General features: G+C 38.2%; 1 protein-coding gene across 7 annotated transcripts in view; it reads right to left on the reverse strand.

Annotated features, from left to right (window-relative positions):
• FOCAD (focadhesin) overlaps positions 1-18,827 on the reverse strand; it is a 324,194-nt gene that overhangs the window by 270,511 nt on the left and 34,856 nt on the right. For 4 of the 7 annotated variants that reach the window (XM_032139268.2, XM_032139267.2, XM_032139266.2 and 1 more), the window contains one exon: positions 17,242-17,396. In XM_032139268.2, coding sequence (XP_031995159.1) covers positions 17,242-17,396 — 155 coding nt within the window. Of the gene's footprint in view, positions 1-7,771; positions 7,794-8,452; positions 8,588-11,384; positions 11,505-17,241; positions 17,397-18,827 lie in introns of those variants that run through there. The other 3 variants (XM_058431634.1, XM_032139270.2, XM_058431635.1) reach the window with 3 other exon arrangements.

Here is an 18,827-nt window from a genome sequence, read left to right on the forward strand (position 1 = left end):
GTGGCTAAGATTATATTTCTATTTCACAGCACTGCTGTAGATACTCAAATAGTTTAGTGCCTAAATGGATTCTTTGGGGAGTATTGAGGTTTCTCTTGCAGCTGAAGCATTTTTCACAATCTACAATGATATGTTTTCTCTTCCATATGGATCGTCTTAGGACCATGCAGTATAACTCATGGATGAATTTTTCATGACATACGTCACATGTGTATAGTTTCTCTCCTGTGTGGATCCTCTGGTGAACACAGAGGTCCCAACACTTCATGAAGCCTTCTCCATAAAGATTCTCTCTCCTGTGTGTGTTCTCCAATGGATGTCAAATCGAGATTTGGCTTGCTCACATGCTACACATTGGTACTGTGTCAATTCTATGGTACTTTGGCCTACAAAATGGCCAGTGAATCCCACTGTAACTCAGTGAAAATTAAAATGGAAATCTTTTTGTAAACTAGAATGAAAGTAATTGCCTCAAGAAGGTCTGACTGCATGGCAGCTCCCTGAGGACCTCCTTGGGTAACCAAGGTATTACCTTGTCTTCTTCCTTTGGAACTGTTCACATTCTTCTGAGAAACTTCTCTATTGACACTGAATTTCTAGACTCCTCTTATGCCAGAGCTTAGGAAAAAGATACCTCAACATCCAAACTTTTAAAATAAACTCCTTCTTTGCAATTCTTCACACCATTTACTTTTTCAGAATCAGAACTTTTTGTAACTGAGAACTCTGGACTATAAGGACTGGTAACTCCCAGTATATCCTCCAGTTCTTCACAAGTCTTCACAACACCTTCCTTTACAAAGACCTAGAGATCCCTCAGCATAACTGTTCTATCACCAATTTATCAAGAACCTATATCTAGGTATAAATGTCTGGACTCAGTCACAGGGCAGAGTTCACACAGCCTCCTCTGAAGTGCTATGGGATCTGACTCCTCCAAATATGTGAATTCTGTAAGCTAACTTACCAGGTCTCAGGGATGCAGTCCTGCAGCTCTGACCCAGGCCCGTGCCTAGATGTTATATGATACCATGAAATATACAATCTCATCATCACTAATTGGGTGAGCCATTCTGAGAATCCAGTATCTGACTAAAGCCTATCATAAGGAGTCTACTTTGGTCTGTCCTGGAGAGAGTCACTACATGCTTAGAAGCATTCTTATCTTCTAGCCTTCAGTGTCTATACAACTGAAAATCAGCTTTCAAGTCTGATTTAAGCTATTCATAGACCACTGAAGAAAGGCCAGGCTTCACCTAGTAACCTCATAAGACCACACTCTGAGGCTAATGATTAGTTGAAATGACCAGTGTTGATTGAATTTCTGACTGAATTTCTTCCAAAAAATACGAATTCATTAAATAATCCTTTTTTGCATGTGAAACTATATTGGTTTTCCTTAATCATTTATTTGTCATATGACTAGAGTTCTAGAGATAACAGGTAACAGATCTATGGTTTTTATGGTCTCCTACCTTTTTATGAAAGCAGTGGAATCCAAGAGAAAAGAACAGACATCACATCTACTTTTAATTCCAAGGGATTTACAAAACCACCAGTGCTGATAAATGAACTCCAATTTTTTAAACTTTAAGTTAGGTCTCACTTACTCTTATGTGTGGATCCAGATTTTATTGTGTAGATAACTGAGTCTATGCTGTATTTTCAGCGAGAGTGTAGCATGGGTAGATTATAATTTTTGAAAGATGATGGCATCAGTCAAATTACATATAGAGCCATTCAAATGGTTATACATTTGCCTTAAATTTAATTGAAATTATCCCTCTCAACCCACTTGAAATAGATATTATTTATATTAATAAATATTATGTTTAATAAATATTATGATTTACATATTTCAAATGGGTTGAGACGGATACTTTCAGGTTAATATTTATTTAAACCCCTACTTCAATTTGAATTAACTAGAGAATCTTAGGCAAGTCACTTAATGCCTAGGGATCTCAACATCCTCATCTTCATAATCGAAAATCATAATAAGCCCATCTCTTATGTTGTTTTAAAAAATAAAGAATAGTATGTCAGTAAATTACATGCTTTTTCAAAAAGCTGGGATAATTCAAAACTTATACTATAACAAAAGATAATAATGCTCTTCCCTCTTTACAGATGACGCTGTGTAAGCACAGGCATCAGAGTTAATGAATGCTGAAGCCTGGAATTTGCCTAAAACTAACTACAAGCTCACCCTAACTCCTAAAAATCTCTAGTATTTTCCATCTCTTAGCTCAAAACCTGCTTTTCTTGTTTTCAAGCCTTTGTTATTATGGATCTGAGATCTACTCCTGCAAAATGAAAATTACTGTTGAATTCTATATGATTTCATAAAGAGGTTACAATAATTCGAATCATGCTAAAACTCATAATAATGAATTAGAAGAAAACATAATCACTGGAGAAGCAAAAGTCAAAGAAAATTTCACTGCATTTATGTCTTCAAATTGAAAAAGCTTCCAAGTACTAAGCAAGATTTCTGAAATAAAATAATTGCTGACACTTCTCAAAGGATTAAAAAAATCCTACAACCTCTTAAATTTTATAAAACAAAAACATTTATAAAATATAAACAACTAGGCTTGCATCATTTCTAATTTGGCATCAGCATTCTTGTCTACAAACAACAAAACTGAATGAAGCAATGCATGTGGAGTTATAAGAGAAAGGCTTATAAAACTCAGTAAGTCCAAACACCTCACCCAAAAAAGTGAGTAAAATATGAGAAAAGAAATATTTTCACACATAAAACTCTGAAAATTTTCCTCAAAGAAGTTCTCCAGTTAAATTAGAATGCATGACTGCACAGCCTTGTAACTATACTGAAAACACTGAATTATATACTTTGAAAGAGTGATTTTATAATATTTGAATTATATCTCAATAAGCTGTTATTTTTTTTTTAATAAAGATAAAAAAAATTGAAGAGGCCAGGCACAGTGGCTCATGCCTGTAACTCCAGCTACTCTGGTGGCTGGAAACCAGAAGATCACTTGAGGTCAGGAGCTTGAGACCAGCCTGAGCAATATAGAGAGATCCCGGAAAAGTGAAAAAACCAACATGATGGCACACACTTGTATCCTACTACTCAGGAGGCTGAGGCAAGAAATCACTTGACCCAGGATTAAGGAAGGAAGGAAGGAAGGATTGAAGAAATAAAAAGTATGTAGACTACAAGTAACTTTGGTATGCATGAATATCAGAACATACAATTATTTTTCAAATGTGACTATAAAGATTAAAGCAATTGCTTTGAAAGAATTTATGGAGAAAAGATGTAAAAAAAAAACAAAAAGAAAAATCTGTAACTAAAATTCCAGATAGTTTCGGCAAAGTTGGTAGAGAAGGTTTTTAGCGGAGTGAAAACAAAGTTAAGAGAGAGTCTTAGATAAAATGTTTACAGCATACATGCCCACAAAACAAGAAAAGCAACAAAATAAAGCAGATCATAAAACAGCAAAATGAGCAGAGAATAGAGATACACAAATCACAGAAGAGTAAGAGTCATAATACTCAGTGTTAAAGAGTGGGTGGGGGAAATAAGCACTTTCATGTTGATATGTTGGTTCAGCCTTTGTGCAGAGCAAATTGACAGTATCTATGAAAAGTTTAGATGAACATACTCCTTTTCCCATAAATTCTGCTTCTACGACCCCATCCTATAGACATATCCTTACCTATACTCAAAAGAAGATATTCCTATAATCCCAGCACTTTGGGAGGCCCAAGGCGGGCGGATCGCTTGAGCCCAGGAATTTGAGACCAACCTGGGCAAAACTCATTCTGTATAAAAAAATACAAAAATTGGCCAAGTGTGGTGGCATGAGCCTGTAGTCCCAGCTACTTGGGGGACTGAGGTGGGAGGATCACTTGAGCCCAGGAGGTTGGGGCTGCAGTGAGCCATGATCACACCACTGCACTCCAGCCTGGGTGACAAAGTGAGATCATCTCAAAAAAAAAAAAAAAAAAAAAAAAAAAAAAGACAATATTATACTGTATGTGTTATCTTTTAAAGAGGAAGAGAAAAAAAAACACGTTTGTCATTAGGAAAATGACTAAAATGTGACTCCTCTTAAACAGAATACTCTACAGCTGTTAATAAGGTTGCAAACAGATTTATGCATGTGACATGGAAAAATTACCATCACATATTATGTGGAAAAATGCAAGTTTAAAAACAAAATACATGTGAACGGAATATTCAATTCTAAAACACTTGGCATATGTGCATATAAATGTTTTTTATAGGTCTAGGAATGGGATTTCAATGTCACTGGGGTTAGTTGTTTTCTAATTCCATGTACCTGGATCTGACTTCAGATTACCCTGGATTTCTCTATATCCTAGCAGAAACCAAGACCAAGATTTGAAGGAACCTTTAAGACTCCCTATTAGCCCTGAGTCTTTCCAGTCCTGCCATTTCCTACTTTTCACCAGGGCTCAATAATAAAAGTGAATTTTAAGAAAAGAAAAAGAAGATGACAAAAAGTAGTTTCACCACTGACTTCCATTACCTACAATTTCCACTGTTTGCACTTTTATTTTGTATTAGTTAAAAAATATTTATAATCTCCAAGTGTGAAAAAGACTTCTTTTTATTTATTTATTTATTTTTTTTTTGAGACAGGGTCTTGCTCTGTCACCCAGGCTGGAGCACAGTGGTGCAATCATAGCTCACTATAGCTCACTGCAGCCTTGACCTCTTGGGCTCAAGTGATGCTCAAACCTAAGCCTCCCAAGTATCTGGAGCTATAGGTGTGCATCACCATACCTGGCTAATTTTTTATTTTTTGTAAAGACAGAGTCTCACTATGTTGCCTAGGCTGGTCTCAAACTCCTGGCCTCAAGCAATCCTTCTGCCTTGGCCTCTCAAAATGCTAGGATTACAGGCGTGAGCCACTGTGCCTGGCCCAGTGAGGAAGGACTTCCTGAACACAAATGAAAAATTAAACCTGATCTCCTGGATAGACAGTATGAGGAGAAATTGAAATAAACAATGAAATAACCACAGTGTCTTCTGCTTAGGACCTGTATTCAGTCACAGTTTGGCACAGACACAAAAACATGTCATTTAATTTGAAAAAGCAGATTTCTGAGGAACATTTTTAGGGACTGGAATTAGACTTTAGACAAGCAGACTGTATGAGTTTGAGGTACACAGGTACCCGGAGGAGTTAATTAACAAATCAAGGTAAAGACTTTAATCAGGGCAAAAAAGAGCTGATTAGATATTATGCCTAACTTATTCATAGTATAATGTGTTCAGGGGATATCAACAAAAAAAGGCATATCCAGCTGCCTACTAGACATTTCCACTTCAGCATCTGAATTGTGCCTCATATTCAACACATCCAAAATTGAACCCATGCTCTCCCCCCACACACCTGGTCTTCTAATGTTCCCTATCTAAATGTAGAGAAAGCCAGAAATCAAGGAGTCACCTTTGACATATCCCTTTCAGTCATCTACATATTCAATACACAACGAATGCTTCATCCCTTAAATATCTCACAAATCCCTCTACTTTCCCCATCTCTAGTGCAGGCAACCATCACCTCTCACTCAACTACAGCAACAGCCACCTAATCTCTGTGTATCCCATCTAGGTGCCTACCCCAAACCCAATACTTTCAATTTTAATCTTCATACTGCACTCCAAATGGCCTTTTGTGGAATCACTAACACCCACTAGATAAAACACTTCCAACATGGAGAAACCCCGTCTCTACTAAAAATACAAAATTAGCCGGGGCGTGGTGGCACATGCCTGTAGTCCCAGCAACTTGGGAGGCTGAGGCAGGAGAATCGCTTGAACCTGGGAGGCAGAGGTTGTGGTGAGCCAAGATCACACCAATGCACTCCAGCCTGGGCAACAAGAGCGAAACTCTGTCTCAAAAAAATACATATATATATGTTTAATTAATAGATGGATGGATGGATACAGCTCAGGTACTATCTTGCTTGGCTCCAAAGGTAACCTCTGAAGGTATTTCTAGTTCTATATTTACATGACTTTATAGATGCACACTGAAATTCATGTATCTGATCTTTAATATCAAAATTCATTATTTAGTTTTTTACAAAATAATATGAATGCTATTACTGGTTGTGTTTCTAAAAGGCCTTTCATTTAAGGGATCACACATTTCGCAAATAGGATGACTGTAAATACTGGGAAGATGAAATTCATGCAATATCCTTATATTATCAAGCAATGAATTCTATTGGGAAATGACGTACTTTGTTGTTGTTGTTGTTGTTTTGGAGATGAAGTCTCACTGTGTCACCCAGGCTGGAGTGCAGTGGCACGATCTCGGCTCACTGCAACCTCCACCTCCTGGGCTCAAGAGATTCTCCTGCCTCAGCCTCCCAAGTAGCAGGGATTACAGGCACGCACCACCATGCCCAGCTAATTATTTTTTGTATTTTTAGTAGAGATGGGGTTTTGCCATGTTGGCCAGGCTGGTCTTAAACTCCTGACCTCAGGTGATCTGCCCGCCTCAGCCTCCCAAAGTGCCGAGATTACAGGCATGAGCCACTGCGCTCAGCCAGAAATGAAAGTAGTTTTTTTGTTATTATGGGGTTTTTTTTTCATTTAACTTATCTTAATCTACATTCCTACAACATTAAAACCAACTTAAGATTCCTGATGGAATAAGAAAAGGGAGAAATATTCAGATGTATGCAGAGATTTAACTGCTATGAAGATTGCCTGTGACATAGCTAAATCTACCACCCTGTAAATTAATTCCTAAGAGATTCTTAGGAATATTAGATGGTTCCTATGACTTAATATAAGACCGGGGCAAGAAGTCCTATTTGGAAGATGCTGTTTCTTTCACTCCCCTCCATCTTAACTCACTTGTTATATATGAAAATCACTGAATAGCAATAAGATTTTTGAAACTTTGTAAATTCCGCCCTCCTCTCTCAAGCTGCTTCTAAGGAGTGGATCCAAAAACAGCCTTAAAAATAGAGGAGAAGAGGACTGAAATACATCAAGTATGTTTAAATCCATAAGCTCATTATAATTATTTTATAAGAAAATGTAACTGGTCACCACTGAAAGGATACTTAAAAAAATCTTTATTTTGGAATTTAGTAAATAAAAGAATTACGTATATATCCTGCCTTTCCTATATAAATTATACCTCTGGGTGTAGATATAGGGAAGATTCTCTTTATAGAAGTATTTCAGGTAATAAGTGAAGAAAAAAATCATAGAATTAGAATGTCACCATTTGAAATCCCTAATGAATTAATGGATCTAGTCACTGAGCATCAACAGCTGCTAACATCATCAAAAATGAAAACAATCAGATACTATGTCCTTCTGAGAAAAGAACACAATCCCACCTAAGAAAAAGTCTCCCCCAAACTCCCAGGGTTATTTTGAGAATTAAGTGGGGAATTTTAGGTAAAGCTCTAAAGCACAAGGCAGGGCACATAGTTTATATTCAAGAAAGGCTAGTTTTCTTTCTTAACCCTCTTCCCCTAGAAAACAAAGCAGTGGTTGTTTCTATTATTATTGCTGTTTAGAGAGATAATTAATAATTTAAAGAAAATATTCTGGGGGGTGGGGGAAGTCAAGGCAGTATCCCACCATCACAATTAAACAATTATATTTGACACTGATTCTCCATTCACTCAATCTCTCCTCCTTCTATCCCTGTCCGAGCAACATAGATCTAGTATTAGCCACTTGTATTTAAGCACAATTATGTTTCAAAGCTAGAGCTGAACGGTTGAGAAATACCTATTTCCATGTGGCTTTTCTCCAAATTCAGTTCTAGCGCAGAGGACTCCTCAGGAATAGCATTCCAGTCTCCACTCTGTTTTGGAAATTACCACACCCTCTGCATTCATATGGTTACTGTATAAGTGATCCTAGCACACACATGCTCACACAATGAAGACACAGTAAGTAGAAAGTTAAATTGTGTCCCCCCAAAAGATACATCTAAATCACAACCCCCAGTATCTATGAATGTGAACTTATATGGAAATAGGGTCTTTGTAGATATAATTAAACCAAGTATCTTGGGATGAGATCATCCTAGGTGGGTCGTAAATCCAATAACCGGTATCCTTATAGAGAAAGTACAGGGATACTGTATTGGAGACAAAGAGATACACAGATAAGTCAGCCATAGGCATACAGAGGGAGAGATTGAAGTTACAAGGCCACAAGGCAAGGAATGTCAAAGGTTTCCATGGACCACCAGAAGCTAGTAGAGAGGCATAGAACAGATTCCCCCACAGAGCCTCCAGAAGGAATCAATCCTGCTGACACCTTGGTTTTTGGCTGCAAGGCATCATGAAATCATGAAATAATAAATTTCCGTTGTCTTAAGCCATCAAGTTTATCATCTTGTGTTAGAGTAGCCCTAGAAAACTAACACTTGGCAGAGATGACTGATCCAGCTTCAGGTCCTACCATTGGAAATCTGTAATTGTGGCCAGGAAATTCCAATCTCAGTCTGGCTGCCTCATATATAAGAGATGTTAAGCCAGGGGCAGGTGGTGCCCTGTGAACTAGGAAGCAGAGAAAGTCTGCAGGAAGAAAGAAGAACAAAACACACAGTTTATATCCCATTTGTTTCTGAGGCCTAGGTGCATATTTATTCTTGGGTCCTATGAGATACATACTCCTTTATCAAAAAAATTAATCCATTTTTGCTCACACTAGTTCAAGTGGATTTCTGTAACTGGTAGCCCAAAGAGACCTAATCCACACAGGAAACTGCTGCCAAAAGCCTACAATAAAGATCAGCTGGAATAAGTCCTTTCTTGGGCAGGTGCCAGGAAAAGATGAATTTACTCAAGAGTCCTTAAAGAGAGCAAAGGAAACTTCAAAACTAAGCCACAAGCACAGTAGCAAGAGACAATGCAAAAAGGTGCCACAATTTCCACCAGGCATAAGAGCCAAGACCCACATCTCATACAGATTGAGTATCCCTAATCAAAAAACCCAAAATCCTAAATCCTAAATTTTGTGAGCACTGATGTGGCATCACAAGTTGAAAATTCCACACCTGAAGCCATGTGACAGGCTACAGACAAAATACAGTTAAAACTTTGTTTCATGCACAAAGTTATTTAAAATATTGTACAAAATTACCTTCAGGCTATCTGTATAAGGTGTACATGAAATATAAATGAATTTTGTGTTTAGACTTGGGTCTATCCAAGATATCTCTTTATATATATGCAAATATCCCAAAATCCAAAAAACATAAAATCTGAAACACTTCTGGTCCCAAGCATTTCAGACAGGGGATACTTAGCCTATAATGAGAGGGAGTATGGGTCAATTATGACATTGAAGATTCAAAAAAAAATTTTTTTTTAATTTTTAGTCAAGCTCTACCAACTACACTAACTAAAAAACACTTGGGAAGATTGTTTTTTGCTAGGTTAATATGGCATGATTACTACTGTGCATATGAATAACATGTATCAGATTCCTTTTGTTTGGGAATTATTTCATTACAACACTAAACACTGCTCATGTATGCTGGGTCTCTTTTTCAAAGACTACAAATAATGCTTGGTTCTTTGCTTTCAAAATATACCAAATATGAGGTAAAACAATGTACCCATATTTGACCAGGGGTAGAATTAAAAAGGTTTGGGTTGAAGAGAATGACATAACATTCCAAGAGGGATGCATCCCTAGGTGTCATGGGAACAAATGTGGCCAAGTCCCCTTTTAATTGGAAAGGATTTCAGATCCCTGAACAAGATAATTCATCAGTCTTAAGCATAGTAAGTCATCAGCAAATAAGAGAATGATAAACACTAGAAAAATAATCAAATCATTGTCTAAATTCATTATAAAACTATATGAGAAAACTATAAAACTATATGAAAGAGATAAACAGACACAAGACAAGGACAAAATAAACAGTTCTGAGAAATCCATGCTTAAATGAATGACCAAAAAAAATGCTTCTTTAAAATAAAATCTGGCCGGGCGCGGTGGCTCACGCCTGTAATCCCAGCACTTTGGGAGGCCGAGGCGGGCGGATCACGAGGTCAGGAGATCGAGACCATCCTGGCTAACACAGTGAAACCTCGTCTCTACTAAAAAAAATTCAAAAAATTAGCCGGGCGAGGTGGCGGGCACCTGTAGTCCCAGCTACTCGGGAGGCTGAGGCAGGAGAATGGCGTTAACCCCAGGGGCCAGAGCCTGCAGTGAGCCAAGATCGCGCCACTGCACTCCAGCCTGGGCAACAGCGAGACTCCGTCTCAAAAAAAATAAATAAATAAAATAAAATAAAATCTAAGAGATGTAACGTTACTGAGCTTTTGCTTAACAAAGTTCTGTGCACTCATTTGTCTTCTATGTACCAAAAACGGCCTGATTTCTTCTGAAGCATTTTTCCATTATAAAAGTAACGTGTTCAGTAGCCACTGTTCTTAAATCACCTAGAAACATCTTAGCATAAATACATGACTCTACAATGGAAGATTTTGTGACAAAGCCTTCAACCAGATCAACTAACTTAAAAAGAAATAGGGCAGAATGTCCTAGATCAGAAAAGTGGCTGGAACCACTTTTCTGATTAGGAACTGAAAGTTGAGAGAAATTCTGGGATTTTCAAGCGGGGAAAAAAGGATTGGGGAACAAAAGGAAGGTGAACATCTAGAAACAAGCTAATAAGCTTAAAAGGAATATTTAAAAGACAAGATGGGAAACAGATATGGACTATCAATTCTGTCACTCTCTAATAAGAGTTAAATAAGCCATAATATCAATATAAATATAAATCTTGAAACCACATCAAATTCAGGTAGTAATGCTCTGACACCCCAGCTGCAGATTAAAATGTGCTGTCTTCCCTAAACCTTGGAGGAAACCTCATAAAGGTATCCTTCCTTGGTTCTTCTTCTCCTGCCAAATAAAATAAAGAGAAAGAAGCTAAATAATACAGAAAAGCTTCAATAATGTAACAAGATATGAATACAGTTGCTAGCCATTTCCTACATAACAAAGCAATTAAGTTTCCCAAGGAACAGGGTCATCAATAAAAGAGAAGACCTTGAAAGACAAGAATTTTCTCCATAAATCATCCTAAATCTTAACTCCAAATGATTCTCAGAATCATTTTTAACCACTGAACGTTCATCAACCCATGATCAAAGACTCACTGAATCCAAAAGCTTTACTTAGGACCCACTACAAGAATTTTTAATATCCTATGCTAAATTTCATTAAAAGGTAGACTTTAGAAGTCTCAGAAAATACACTTTAATACGCTTTATAGTCCCAAATACCTCGAATGCAGGTCCCTTCCCTGTCTGAGAGCACAAAAGGCATACAAATCAAGTGCTAGCCTAGTTTATCCAGAGTATAACCTTCTTACCAAGCACATTAAGACAAGAAATGGGGGAAGCAGTTGAGCTGAAATTACAGGCTGTCATGACACCTCAGTATCAAAACTGAATACCTGGTTCTGCAGGAGAGCAAGACTTTTTATTCACAATCCTGTTACTAAGCAACTGTAACAATGGTTGCATGAGCCTTCTAGAAGCCAGCACAGTTAAGGGAAAAAAAATTCTAAGGAAAGAAAAATGGTTTGAGACTCTTTATTCCAGGATACAGTCAATGTAAAGACAAAAACAAACAAAACCAAAAACAATCTAAACTCAGAACAATTCCTGAAAGGTCTACAAAACTATATGCTACTATATATCTTTCACTTTATTTTCAGTTTCATTTCATTTCAAAATTCACATTCGACTGGTGATAATGATTTCCTTACTGTGTTTCTTTTGTGGTCCCCTTCTTTCCTTCACCCTCCCTGGGGAATAATTTTTTTTCAAATTTCCTTACTGATGAAAAGAACATTTTAGAGCTCTTAAATCCATTTCTTTGTTTACAGAAGCTATAAAAATTAGTTTACAATTGTTTCATGTTGCCTCAGCTTTGAACAGAGAACACTCTAGGACATGAAACTATTCCTTTGAAGAGAACAGTCTCTCAAGCACAGCCAGACCCTTTCCCAGCCACTCCCTGAAGTTTAGACAACCAGATCATTGCAAATGTCAAGTCTTTTTCAAAGTTAGACTATACAATGTAACCCGCTCTAAGCCACTGTTTCTCAAATTGTGGGCTTGGATTCAGGTGGGAGGGGGGCTTCCATACGTGTTCCAAAGGAATTTTATAGACTAGACTTGCAAAGGACGAAGGAGCAAGTTATAAGGCTGGAAGAGATGGGCACATCTACTTTTCCTTCCATCTTTCTTTCACGCTTTCAAAATCTGCTCTAAATGCTGAAAAAACTCAATAAGCTACATTCTCTAAACATCTATTCTATAGAAGGCTGTTTCTCACTATTGGCTTTTTCTATCCACCCTACTCTCTCTTTCTCAGTTCCTGAAGGATAGCAGGTTAGAAGATAAATAGGCAAGATGGAAAGATAAAGTTTTAGAATTATTTTTCTTAAGCAAAGATAAGCAATCATGGTGCGTCTCAGTTCCCAAAGTGCCTTTAGATTCCAATAAACCTCTAATTAAAGAGAAGTCAGAGACAAGTAGAAATTTAAATAATGGAAACTGAAGACCCAAACTGTCTCACCCAAAGTCATTCCCTGCATTGTATTGATTGATTGATTGATTGATTGATTGATTGATTGATTGAGATGGAGTCTCACTCTGTTGTCCAGGCTGGAGTGCAGTAGTGAGATCTTGGCTCAATGCTACCTCTGCTTCCAGGTTCAAGCAATTCTCTTGCCTCAGCCTCCTGAGTAGCTGGGACTATAAGCACGTGTCACCAAGCCCAGCTAATTTTTTTTGTATTTTTAGTAGAGACGGGGGTTACACTTCGTTGGCCAAGCTGGTCTCCAACTCCTGACCTCAAGCGATGTGCCTGCCTCAGCCTCCCAAAGTGCTGGGATTATGCGCACGAGCCACCACGCCTGGCCCATTCTTGCCTTTAAGTCCCAAAGACACAGATGGTTTTCTGTCTCAGAAGATTCCCCGAGGTTCATTTTGGAGGAGGAGGAGGCTATTTGAGTCTCCTGTTTTTAATTAGCTTGTTTCTTAAAACGGATTCTCATTTTGTTGGGGTTTTTTTTTTTTTGTAAACATAAACGGTACAAAGTATAGTCTTCGTAATCACTACACACCACAAAGTTCTGCTACTTGAAATAAAGCAAATGAAGAAAATTATGTTTTCTGACATACAAATAATTATTATATCCACTGGCAACAATAAGGAAAACTTAGCACTTATATATTTTATGATCAAATTGATTCAAAAATTAAATTGGTTAGCTTCAGCATCTATTCTGTCTATATCTCCCTGTGGATGACAATTTAGACAATATGAACATTCTCAGGTAAGAAATTTTGTTTAAAATGTCCAGCATCCTTCCACTGTTAAAACTCCTATATTTGCTTATTATAAAATTCAAGGCTTTCTTCCATATGTTGGCCAAATAGCCAAAGAACCTTAAAAATTTATGGTCACCTATATGTATAAGATTAATAACTGAAACACTATCTATTGTAAAAGATTAGAAATAATAGGAAATTGATAAATTATGGCTCATCCACACAATGGAATATTATGCAGCTAGAAAAAAAATAGAAAGCTGTTTATATATTTTATAGAATGAGCTCTGAAATGGTTTGGATGTTTGTCCCCTCCAAATCTTATGTTGACATATGACTCTAAATGTTGGAGACAAGGCCTGGTAGGGGGTGACTGAATCACGGGGTCAGATCCCTTAAGAATGATTTACTACCATCCCCTTGGTGACAAGTGAGTTCTTGCTCAGTTAGTTCACACGAGATCTGGTTGTTTAAAAGAATCTTGGACCTCCCCCTCTCTCTCTTGCTCCTGGCTCTTGCCATGTGACATGCCTGCTCCCTCTTTGCCTTCCACCATGACTGTAAGCTTCCGGAAGCCCTTGCCAGAAGCAGATACTGGCACCATGCTTCCTGTACAGCCTGTAGAACCGTAAGCCAAAATAAACCACTTTTTATAAATTACCCAGCCTTAGGTATTTCTTTATAGAAATGCAAGAACAGCCTAATATAAGCTCCAAGATATATTTTTTCACTGAAAATGCAAAATAAAGAATACTATGTAATAGGCTACTATTTATGTTTGTTAAGGAAAATATACATGTAAATACACATACATACAAATTTTCTATTATATATTACATAGAATATAATAAGACCTACTAACAGTTTGTCTTCCACGGGGGGGGAAAAAACAGATACTGGGATAGGACAGAGGCTTTGCCTAAAATATCCAATGTGAATATATTATCTATTCAAAAAAAACACATTTTTTTTCTTTTTTGAGACCGAGTCTCACTCTGTCACCCAGGCTGGAGTGCAGTGGCGCAATTTCAGCTTCAGCTCACTGCAAGCTCCACCTCCCGGGTTCGAGTGATTCTCCTGCCTCAGCCTCCCGAGTAGCTGGGATTACAGGCATATGTCACCACGCCCGGCTAATTTTCGTATTTTTAGTAGAGTTAAGGTTTCACCGTGTTGGCCAGGCTGGTCTCGAAATCCTGACCTCAAGTGATCCGCCTGCCTCGGTCTGCCAAAGTATTGGGATTACAGGCATGAGTCACCACACCTCACCCAAAAAACACATTTTTAAATTTAAAAATAACTAAGGTTACCCACAAATTATAATATGCAGAGATGACAGGATAATTCACTATCTGCAAAGCTTTGTAAATTTGCAATTTACAATAGGGATGAAGAATTAATACTGATGTGTGAATGATACCTCACACCAGCATAATTTTCTAAGATTATCTTCTAGAATTAAAGGTATAATCTAATCTACTCTAATTACACCTTAAATACACAGAAGATACTACATTGGCCCCATGAGCTGCTGATACTTTAACTTTTGAATATAAATAGTACAACTACACATTTTACATTTGCAGATTTTTAAGGCATTTGAAAACATGTGGGGTGGGGGGCAACAAATACCATACCTGCATTTCACAAATAAAAAAGTTAAGGTAAAATCTAGGTGGTTTGCATAAGATCAACCAATAAATGAGAAAAAGAGAGACACATAAAAATCTTAACTTTTCAAAATTCTCCTCAAAACTACTTTTTTAATTGGTATACAATAGAATTATTCTAAAATTTTTGTGTTTATATGTGTGTATGTGAATGTGTGTAGAAACAGAAAGAGAGAAAGTAGTAAGTTTTCAGTCATGATCAAACCTTCACTTATTCAGAAATATCTGGGCATCTACTAAGTGTCAAAGAGAGTGTCAGATACCAAAATACAGGTTTAAAAATAATACACATAGGCACATATTGTGAAACAACAAGTAGCACAGCAGAGAAGTGGGAAGTGTCTGGACAGGAAAGAGGACATCTGAGCACAGCCTGAAAGGATAACAAAGATGATGTCAGACAGAGAAGGGGAAGGAGCATGCCATGCTGGTGTGGAACACACACAAGGGCTCAGGAAGACTGAAGAGTTGTGGATGTCTAGAGAAGACGGTTCATGGGGGGAAACATAACTTGAACAGAAGGCTGGATCTAGTTTGGGAAGGGCTTTTCCTTTTGCAACCAGACTGCAAAAGGAAAAGAAAACCCAAGCCAGGCATGCTGGCACACATCTGTAGTCCCAGCTACTTAGGAGGCTGAGGCGGGAGGACTACTTGAGCCTAGAAGTTTGAGGCTTCAGTGAGCTATAATAATGCCTGGGCAGCATAGCAAGACCCAGTCAGAAAGGAAACAGAGAAAGAAAGAGAGAAAAAGAGAGAGAGGGAGGAGAGGAAGGAAGGAAGGAAGGAGGGAGGGAGGTAGGAGAGGGGAGGGGAGGGAAAAGAGGGGAGGGAAAAGAGGGGAGGGGAGGGGAAGGGAAAGGAAGGGGAGGGGAGGGGAGGAGAGGGCAGGGCAGGACAGGGCAAAATTAAGACCAAGGTGCCAAAAAGACACAAAGAAATGATCTGAGGAAACAGGAAACGATTTATAAAGAAAGGTTAAAAGGCTAGGGGATATTTAACCTAATCAACTTCAAGCCCAGGAATCTTTCCACAAATTTTTGTTGTTGTTGTTAAGATGGAATTTCGCTCTGTCACCCAGGCTGGAGTGCAGTGGTGTAATCTCGGCTCACTGCAACCTCCATCTCCTGGGTTCAAGTGATTCTTATGCCTTAGTCTCCTGAGTAGCTGGGATTACAGGCAAGCATCACCACGCCCAGCTAATTTTTGTATTTTTAGTAGAGACACAATTTCATCATGTTGGCCAGGCTGGTCTCGAACTCCTGACCTCAGGTGATCCACCCACCTCAGCCTCCCAAAGTGCTAGGATTACAGGCGTGACCCACCGCATCTGGCATCTTTCCACAAATTGATAATTACAGCTGTACTCCATCTCCACTGAAGGCAGGGAAAAAAATTAAGTACTCAGCCCGATGATACTATAATAAAGGTGAGTGAAAAACACTGGAAAAACAAGTAGCACCACAGAGGAGGAGGGAGGCTTGGTGAGAGGTGAGGGAAGGGGGCAAAAGCCCAAATGATTTGAAGTAGTCAAAAATTAGGACATATAGATCAAGACAATTTCTTGAAGCAAAGAGTAACAACTCTTTTTCAGGGAATATTTTATAACAGAGGCTCACTGGTTCAAACATGGTCCTATTTGACCATCTCTGAATGGAACCCTCTTATTCCTTATTATCCCATTACCTCAGTCTGTAAATGGACTAAATACGGTCATACCAAACAAATTCAAAGAACAAAACATTATTAACTTTGAAAAATCAGGGGGAAGACATCCCTAAATCACAAAATATTTGAGAAATAAATGCCATTATTTTCTAATACACTAATGCCAAGGCCTGGCCAAGTAATGCCACTACAATGTATAAACTATACCACTGTGGAAGAAGCATTGCTTATGGACAACCTTCTTTCTTAAAATGTCAGGAATCTACATTATATTTTTCAATTATAAACTATTTAGCTATTTTCTTCTTAAAAAGGGCAACGACAAATTTAAGTAGAGCCCCAAAACTTAAGTACTGCAAATGACCACAAATTCTGAAACTATAGGGTTTAAATTAGCATGATCTTTTCATATATGAAACAGCAACTCATGACATTTTAAGAGCAAGAAAAACAACTGGCAAGTAGGATGAATGCTGACTCTTAATAGGATTTAGTGAATTTTTTTTCCTAAAAACTTAAATCATTAACTGACCAAACACTGAGGAAAAAGTACCTGGTTGATGGAATCAAGTTGAGTATCCCATTGAGAACATAGCTGAACTCTGCATGGTCCTGAGCAACGAGGGCCACCAGACCTTCACAGCAGGCTGTTCGAACCACTACATTGTCACTGCAACACTTCTCCCACAGCAAGTTCAAAGCAGGAGTCTGAAACCAAACCAGTGATTAGAAGACAATTCTGATGAACAGCAAACACACACACACACCTTCAGTCATTCATCAATGAGTAATTTGTTCACAGTAGGCTAGCTTTCCTTTATAAAGATGATGCTGTTGTCACTCTGTTCCTAGAATAAAATGAAGTCAATTTTCCAAGAGAGGTAATGGATGTGTTTTGATACAGCAACTCTCTCTCACCTGGTATCATGGCTATAAAACAAGGCTGGCTGCAGGCAGAGGTATGACCTGAGTTCAAGCAACACAACAAAGCTAAGACTTGGCTCTAGCACATTGCTCTAACCAAACAATTTAACCAGACACTAACAGTATCAGTATATCAGTTAGTCTAAGTTGAACTCCAAATACTATTTATGCCATAAGCCTTCAACGACAATACGAGTTATTTTCAGAAGATGTTCCTCCTCTCCTACTACCAACCTCTATCACCTACAGGCACCTCACCACCACCCACAATGCCCCTGCCACAATTTCTGGAAGTCTAACGTGGGCCCAGATATAAAGAGAGAAGTAGGACAGGCCACCAGCAAGCTGCTCATTCCATGACTACCAAAAAAAAAAAAAAAAAAAGCCTAGGAAAACTGTTTGCCCAAGAAGGAAACTGTGACTTCTCCCCCTTCACACTGTGACTCTGTCTTCATTGGTAGAACAGCATGAGAAGGACATATAAGTAAATATAAGTTTTCATTTTAGAATACCCTATCAAAGCAGGGATTCTAGCTTTTATAACTTTCTCAGGAATCCAGGACCACCAAAAGGGTTCACTGCTAACAATAAACCTATATGACTGTATTGTGGATAAAGTCCATTTAGACTTACACACTGTTGTATTAAAAAAAAAAACAGATAATGAAGCAATTTTTCCTTTTTCCTGATACAACTTATTAGGGAAATATAGAATTTGGGAAAAATTAATATCCCGGCTCCCAAAGAATAACTATTAATAAAAGAATGAAAATCAAGGCCAGGCACTGTGGCTCATGCCTGTAATCCCAACACTTTGGGAGGCCAAGGCGGGTGGATCAACTTAGGTCAGAAGTTCGAGACCAGCCTGGCCAACATGGTGAAACCCTGTCTCTACTAAAAATACAAAAAACTGGCTGGGCGTGGTGGCACACACCTATAGTCCCAGCTACTCAGGAGGCTGAGATATGAGAACTGCTTGAACCCAGGAGGCGGAGGTTGCAGTGAGCTGAGATCGCGCCACTGCACTCCAGGCTGGGAGACAGAGCCAGACTCTGTCTCAAAAAAAAAAGAAAAGAAAATCAACATCATTTTGTACCCACTTTCCCTCTGTAGCTGGCTAAGAATCTTTTCAATCTTAGCATCCCACTATTAAAATAACAATACAGTTAACAATCACTACAGGAAGGAAATATTTATATTCCACTTCTCCTTTTA

Source organism: Hylobates moloch, unplaced genomic scaffold, assembly GCF_009828535.3.
Source record: "Hylobates moloch isolate HMO894 unplaced genomic scaffold, HMol_V3 SCAFFOLD_19, whole genome shotgun sequence".
In the NCBI taxonomy this organism is placed as follows: domain Eukaryota; kingdom Metazoa; phylum Chordata; class Mammalia; order Primates; family Hylobatidae; genus Hylobates; species Hylobates moloch.